The sequence below is a fragment of the Citrus clementina genome, unplaced genomic scaffold, assembly GCF_000493195.1.
Source record: "Citrus clementina cultivar Clemenules unplaced genomic scaffold, Citrus_clementina_v1.0 scaffold_7, whole genome shotgun sequence".
Lineage (NCBI taxonomy): Eukaryota > Viridiplantae > Streptophyta > Magnoliopsida > Sapindales > Rutaceae > Citrus > Citrus x clementina.
In genome coordinates, this window is record NW_006262075.1 from 9,369,820 (window position 1) to 9,377,752 (window position 7,933).

General features: G+C 28.7%; 1 protein-coding gene across 3 annotated transcripts; it reads left to right on the forward strand.

The window, feature by feature from the left end:
• The first annotated feature begins 722 nt into the window (after nt 1–722).
• Nucleotides 723–3,551, forward strand: LOC18036113 (putative F-box/FBD/LRR-repeat protein At5g22670). 3 transcript variants are annotated; one of them, XM_024180978.1, is made up of 4 exons: nt 723–974; nt 1,173–2,455; nt 2,579–2,775; nt 3,255–3,551. In XM_024180978.1, exons 2-4 carry the CDS (start codon nt 1,205–1,207, stop codon nt 3,472–3,474), a joined length of 1,668 nt encoding a protein of 555 aa, XP_024036746.1. In that variant the 5' UTR covers nt 723–974; nt 1,173–1,204; the 3' UTR covers nt 3,475–3,551. The 3 variants fall into 3 exon arrangements, with proteins under 3 accessions (XP_024036746.1, XP_024036747.1, XP_024036748.1); XM_024180979.1 differs by having other exon boundaries at nt 1,227–2,455; XM_024180980.1 differs by lacking the exon at nt 2,579–2,775 and having other exon boundaries at nt 3,256–3,551.
• Nucleotides 3,552–7,933: the final 4,382 nt, after the last annotated feature.

Below are 7,933 nucleotides of genomic sequence, written 5' to 3' on the forward strand. Positions count from 1 at the left end.
ATGAGAAAATCAGTTTTGAGAAAAATTTTAACTACAAAAATACTGTAAAAAGACTTTTTTTTCCTCTTTTTTTTTTTGGGCTTCTGGCCCGGCCCTCTTATATTGTTGTAAGCACATCAAAAACCGCATTGCAATTGGGTAACTTCGATTTGACGAGCGACTGATGCTGGGTTAGATATTAGAGCATCTCCATAAGATTTTTTTCGATTTTATTCTTTAAATATCAATTTATTTAATGATGTGATAAATAAATAGATAAAAAAATATAATCTCTTTCAAAATATTCATTAAATAAGAATAAGTTAATATTATTTTAATTAAATCCTTTCATTATTAAATTAAATTGCTGTTATATTTTTAAAAGAAAATATAAATGATAATTATTACAGTCTTATCTTTTTAATAAATAATAATAAAATATTAATAAAAGAGGGAGAAACTCACTCGATAATATTAAAGAGTGAGAAATAAATCTTGTTTGAAGAATTTAAATTAACGTGTCTTTTAAAATATTTAATATTGATATGACTTTTTAAATAAGATGTATAATTTTTTTTGAAAAGTGTTTTGAAAATACTCTTAATTATGTTTTCGTTCATTTTGACATGAATAATTAAATGGGTTAATAACGGCGTCAAAGGACTTACGGTACCGTATGGTGTATGCAAGTAAATTTGCAACATAAGGGGTTTAATTGTAAAATTTAAAAAACAGTAGTGGTTTTTGTGATTTTCATAAAACAGACAGGGGATTTGGCCTTTGGGGTTAATAGGCGACGGTAAGCCAGACTCCGGAGCAGCAATAGATTCTTATTCTTAATCCTTATCCTACCCGAAGATGGATTTGTTTATTTATGATAATATAAATAAATAAATAAAAGCCAGTCAGGTCTGATAACAATCCCTCGCCGCCTGTTGTAGCAGTTTATGCGGGAGATCTTTATCCTCAGATTTAATTACTTTGTTTTGTATAAGGTAAATTTTGATTCTTTAACCTGCATGTTTTGCATCTTTTAATTGAGTCTGGTTCTGATCTCTATCTCCTCTGTTTTACAATTAAATAAGAATTATAATAATTTAGTTATTCTTGTGTATTCGTCTGCAGTGTTCTGTGTTCCCTATAATTTTTTTTGGTAATTTTTGTTGTTGAGTTTAATATTTTTCAATACGCAGCACTCTGTTCTTTAAATTTGATGCAAACATGAATGAATCTGAATGTTGTTACAGAGTTGAAGATTATGGATGAGACTGTGGATTGTATATCGGATCTTCCTATTTTTATCATCCATCATATTATGTCGTTTCTCTCTGCTAAAGAGGCTGCTCGTACTAGTATTTTGTCAAAGAGATGGAGGCAGTTTCAATCTTCATTCCCCATCTTTGATTTTATTCAACACAACTTTCGTGGGTTAGAAGATACTTCTCCGTATACCTTGATCTTTTTGAGGGAAAACAGAAAATTTCGTAGAAGTCTTAAGAGATTTATCAGAGTTGTTGACCGTTCCCTGTCTCGCTTCTGCAAACTTAACTTGTCTATGCAGGAACTTAGAATCTGCATAAGTGTTATAGATCTTCAACGTTCGCCTCCACTATTTGATAAATGGATAAGATTGGCCTTAGAGAATGGGTTAAAAGATTTAGATTTTGAGATCATATCAGATGAAGAAAATAATGAGGTTTTCACTTACACTTTGCCTCAAACCATCTTTTCTGCCAATTTGCTGACTAGTTTACGTCTAGGCGGTTGTAAGTTTGAGCAGCCCTCTTATGCCATGAGTTTCCATTCTCTCAAAGAGCTTTGTTTAGATAGAATCTATTTAAATGATCAGATGGTGCAAAAGCTTATCTCCGAATGCCATCTCCTTGAAGATTTGTGGCTTGAAAACTGTTCGGGCTTGAAGTTTTTGTGCATCTGTGAAGCTCACAAACTCAAGATTTTGACAATTAGATCAGAGTCGATTGAACTTGAAAGTATTAATATTGTTGTTCCAGGTCTTCAACAGTTAAGCCTTAGATTTACTCTGTCCTGGGGTGGCCCTCGGGTGGTTGACGTGGCTGCATGTCCACTTTTGGAGAAGTTATATTTAACGTCATTCAAGCTTAAAGAAGAAGAGTTTCATAATTTTATTTCAAAATTTCCCTTGCTTAAGGATCTGCTTCTGTGTGGCTGTCTTCTCCTTGAAAGGATTAAGATTTCAAGTAATCAGCTTAAGTACTTGAGTATTAAGTTATGTGAAAATTTGAAGGCAATTGATGTTGATGCTCCCAACTTACTTTCATATAGTTTCCAGAGGAATCCATTTCCCATTATATCAATAAATTCTCGATGTCCCTGGAAGAAAATAGAGTTTACATGTCGCGATGATCTTGACGGTTGTTGGTTCCTTAACTTAAAAGAATTTCTTGGACTATCCAATCAAATTGATGACCTAACGTTAGAACTCAGATTGAGCCAGGTATGTTTATAAGTTCTTTATAAATTGGTTTGATGTTTCCGTTGTGCTTTGTCAATTTTTCCCCCCCTTTTTAACATCGTTCCTAATTGTTTTTGGCTCTTTATTTGCTTGTGGTTTTCCTAGAGCTTATTTAATCTATACGAATTGAGTAGATGCTTTAATTCACTTCCGGTTGGAGTTGGGAGTCTGATGTTATGGATGGATCTTTCGGATGTTTCACCATCAGAGTATGAAATTGTGTTGGATGGCATTTTTTGGATTTGTTACCCAAGGACTTTGTGTTTGTCTACCACGTATGAGGAGCAACACCCATTCATTGTTGAGTGTTTATTTTATGCATTTGTTTATGATGGTCAACATGTTATTGTTGACTAAATAATTTCACTATAGATAAAGAGGGAAGGGAAGAGAGGGAAGGAAAGAAAATGAAAAATGTTAATTCTCATGAAGTTCATGGGAGGTAAGAAAGAAAAGTAGTACTCTGTAAATTCATTATATTTTTCATTGTTGGTGTACCAAATTTGTTCTCAGAAAATGGTTGAATTTGAATTACACAAATTCCAAAAAAGAGTTTATATTTAAGCTTTCATGTTGAAAGTCTGCTAAGTTTTAAACTCTTACTGTAAACAATAAGTAGATGAAAGCTCATGCTTCAATTTGCACTTTGAGGAGAAATGTCTGTTCCCTTTTTTCCCTTTGTTTTCTTGATTAGGGATTTTATTGGCCTAGAACTGCTATCAAGTCTGTAAGACAATTGTATTTATGTTAACTGAATTATTTGATGTTTGGTTATGTTGCAGTGGCTTTATGACTACTTGCGAAATCCAGAATTGAAAAATTGCAATTCTGATGATATCAAAAGCTGGCGGTATTATTTAATGGATGCAAAGATTGAGAGCTTCAAACAGTTTGGAGGTCCTATGCTTAATTCTGACGAATTGAATCAATTTATGGATGAATGGCCTAAGTTTCCAGATGGATTTTTGCGGTTACATCTGGATTGGTGCTTTAGTGAGTAAGTGTAATGTAGGCTTTAAAGGGCTGTACAAGTTCACCGTGTCCTACAACTTCAACATAATACAGCTTCAATTAATTTTTCATTATATCAATTATTTTGTTTTTATTTGATAAAATCTTTTATTATGAAGTATACTTAATTGAGAATATTTTTTTTCTTTTACTTATCTTTAATCATTGCAAATTTTTTTATTGAATGATTTTTTTAACCTTTTCAATATTATTGCTATAGTGCAGATTTAACACGACTCTGTTCAACAGAGGATCTAAAATAAACGAAGATAGCTTTGTTAGTTTTTTCTTTGCATTTTTCAGCATCGTTTGAGTTGCAACCCCCGCGCCCCCCCCCCCCCCCCTCCCCAAAAAAAAATTTGACCGGACTGAGAGTTCGTGAGTATTCAAGGACAAATCAAAATTAAGGGTCTGTTTGGTACAATTTTTAAAGTAAAATTTATTTAAGTAGAGTTTTATTGGTAGAATTTTTATAAGTTGAGTTTTTATTTAAGTTCAAAAGTTCTACTAAAAAAATTGATAAGATCTTATAGGATTAAATAAAGAGTAATGATACAGCCACAAACTCTTGTACAAATTTATTTTGTACAAACTGACGTGGCATTAATTCATTGGTTGAATGAAAATATAAATTAATAAAAACAAATCATGTGGGTCAAGTGATATTTAATTCAACCAATCTTATCATGCCACATCAGTTTGTACAAAATAAGTTTGTACAAGAGTTTGTGGCTGTATCATTACTCTTAAATAAATATTTATGACTATTGGATAAGTTAAATCAAATAGACACAAAAAATTACTAGAAACCATGACCAAAGAAACTTATTACCACCCAACTCTATCGCAAACACTAATATTTTTTTTCTCCTTTTTTCCATTTTCTAACAAACTTTTAATAACTTGCAATAGCCTTATTTATTGAAATTTGCATTACAATAGTGTACGGTTAAAATTTTATTTTGAAAGTTACAATCAAGATTAAATATCCCATATATTTTTATCCTATAACTACCGATTATAATTTTTAAAAAGTCAGCATAAAAAATCAGACTATCACTTAATATTATTGCTTTTACTTTCTTCTATAACTATTATTGCTTAATAGTATAAAATTTTTTTATATGGTAGTAAAATTTGAAATATCCTTATTGAATCCATATGTGACTGTCATTGATAAGTTTTTTTTTTTTTTAAAAACAAACTTGGGGTTAAGAAAATAGTCAATATAATCAACTCAGAAGCTTGATTGAAATATCCCCATATCATCAAATGAAATTCACAATAACTTTTGGGCACAGTAGATAAAAGAATTATTGGCAATGAATGGAGTATCCGAAGGTTCCAATTTCAACTTCTGTTTAACAAAAAATGACCATTCGATTTCAATCGTCCATTTATGCTACTGCTACCTTTAGCACCAATTAAAAAATGATGCTGCTTTTCCTTTTGCCTTCCCCACTTTTCTTCCTATTTGTAAGCAAAAAAATAAAAAATAAAAAATAAAAAATAAAAAATAAAAAATAAAAAATAAAAAATAATCCCTTTTTGAATTTCAACAATCTTTTGATCATATATATTGTGCTTGGGAGAGGAATAAAATGGGAACATTCCTATTGTGCTCTTTTCTTTCAATTTTCAAGTGATTGCTAACGTACTTACAGTGCTTTTTGACATATTAAAGTGCTTTTTAATAATTAAGCATTTTTCACATATTTTATAATATGAATAACATTTAATTAAAAATTGATTACAGAAAATAATGAAAGCAAAGAATTACATGAAATAATACTTCATTCTCCAACAATTGGTGTCGAGTGCTTCATGGAAAACCATTTTTTTTTTTTGGGGGACAAAAGCAATTCTTAGACTTTGCATGTAGTTTTTAATTAAAAAAATCGAAAAAGAAAAAGAAAAATTGTTGGTTGTTTGGTTTACAATCGTACAAGTGTTGTGATTAAGGTGTTGTTTAGGTCATCTTAAAGTTCTGAATACATGCTAATAAAAAGAGCTTATCTTAGAAGCTGAACTGCAAAAGCACTTTCCAAAGTTTAGTCAGACAACTAAAATTAAATTTAATTATAAATATAAAAAAAAAAAAAAACTCTTTTGCTTATTCCAGAAACCATTCGAAACACAATTACAGAAGCACTTTTCAATCATATTCTGCATGATTAAGGGTTACGGTAAACAATATATATATAAATGTAATAGAATAATTCATTTCTTTACTCATAACCCTTCTAAGCAAGTAAAAGCCAAGAATCAATTTTTCCAAAGTACTTTTTCGAAGCTTTCTCTAGTAAACTAGCTCTAAACCATAAGGTCTTCAACACTAATCATCATCCCATTTATGGAATGAAAATTTTTCCCAAGTCCATGAAAACAAAAGGCTTATAATTAATTATTATTAATGGTTACATATTATTGGATTTAAGTAGAAAGAGGAAAAACATGTACAAAGAATATACACCAATATTTTAGATATTTTAGATAATAGAAAATATAAAAAGATGAGGTTGAGGGAAAATGAAAGAATCTTTCTTCCTATGTTAATTAGTTTATGTATTTTAAGACACTAAAGTTTAATTACTAGCATAATAAAATTTGAAGAAGCCAAAAGGCACTCAACAAAATGTTGCATAATTAAATATGAGATTATGGTATTGAAATTAGGCCCTAGTGACATTATTGAGGGAAAATAAAAGAACCACTCTTCTTATGTTAATTAATTGATGTATTTTAAGCCACCAATATTTTAGATATTTTAAATAATAAAAAATATAAAAAGATGAGAAATTGTGATGTCACATCAGTTCTTGAAGTCTCAACTTTATATATATATATATATATATATATATATATATATATATATATATATATATATATATATATATTAAATTAGATGATTAAGGGAAATACATTTGAGATTATTGGGTATGTATTAAGAGTAATAATATTTATAGAGTTATATTAATGTCTTTAATAGTAAATTAGAAGGTCTAAAGTATAAATTAGAGGATAAATAATTCACCCGATCTTGGTACGAATTTAAAAAAAAAGGTGGAGCTACTATCACCACTTTGTTACTCTTATAAAACCCATTATTAAATGCGCCCATCAAAGCATGAAATAAATCATTTTTCATTCTAAGTACACTCGCTTTATGTCATAAATGACCTTGTCCTCTTTCTTTTCGATAAACACGAAAATAATAATGATAATAATGTGGCCAGAATATTAATATCATAATCAAAACAAATATACATAGCATCCTTCGCTCTTCAGTCAAAAGATAGAAACCACTAAGGTAGCGTTTACTTTTTGGATTGGATTGGGAATTTTGGGGAGTGAGAATCCTAGGATTGGGAGTGTGGAGTGGGAGTGGGAGTAGGTTGTTTACTTACACTGGAATGGAAGTATGGAATGGAGATCAGAATCCAATTTATGTGTTTACTTTGTCTTGGATTGGGAGTAAATAGTTTCAAATTACAATTTTATCCTTATTTAAAGAATTATAATTTTTAATTACAAAACTAATAAAAAATATATTTAATGAATAATATTTATTTTATTATATTTGTAAATTTATTATAATTATTAATATTCTTAATTATGAACAATAAATTATTAATTGTAATTTTAATATAAAATGAAATGTTATTTTATTTTATTTAATATAATTATATTAAATTTATTATTATATAAAATAATAATATAATATTATTTAGTACAAAATTAATATTTTCTTAGAATAAAGTATTTATTATTATTATTAAATAAATATAGTACTATTATTTTTAAAATAAATATAATAATATTATATTTATTAATTCTCTATTAATATAATAATATTATTTTAAAATAATTTTAACTTAGAATCAATGTAAATTATTATTTAGTTAAATATAATATTATTATTTAAATAAATATAATATTATTTATTTTATTTTATTAATTATAAAACATAAAATAAAAAAAGGGTAGAAATGGGAGAGGTGGGAGTGGATTCCCACTCCCACCTCCCCCAATGGGAGTCCCACTCCCACTCCCCACTCCAAAAATGGGTGGGGCCCACGGAGTGGGACTCCCAATCCCTCCACATTTTAAGTAAGTAAACGCTGGAGTGGGAGGAATCCACACTCCTCCCACTCCAGCAAGTAAACACAACATAAATTCTTAATTGGTTATAGGCAATTCAAGAGAAGAAAGCAACCCCTTATTTTTTTATCTAGTTTTCAAGCCCGATCTTACATTTTATAATATTATATAACTATATTTTTAATTAATTTTATAATTTTTAAACTCATTTTAATATAATTAGTTATGAAAATATAAAGATAAATATTTAAAATTTTAAATATATGTAATTAATTTGTCGAAGAAATATAATTATTTAAAATAATATGTATTTTATAATATATTTTTATAAAATTTAGTTTCCAGACC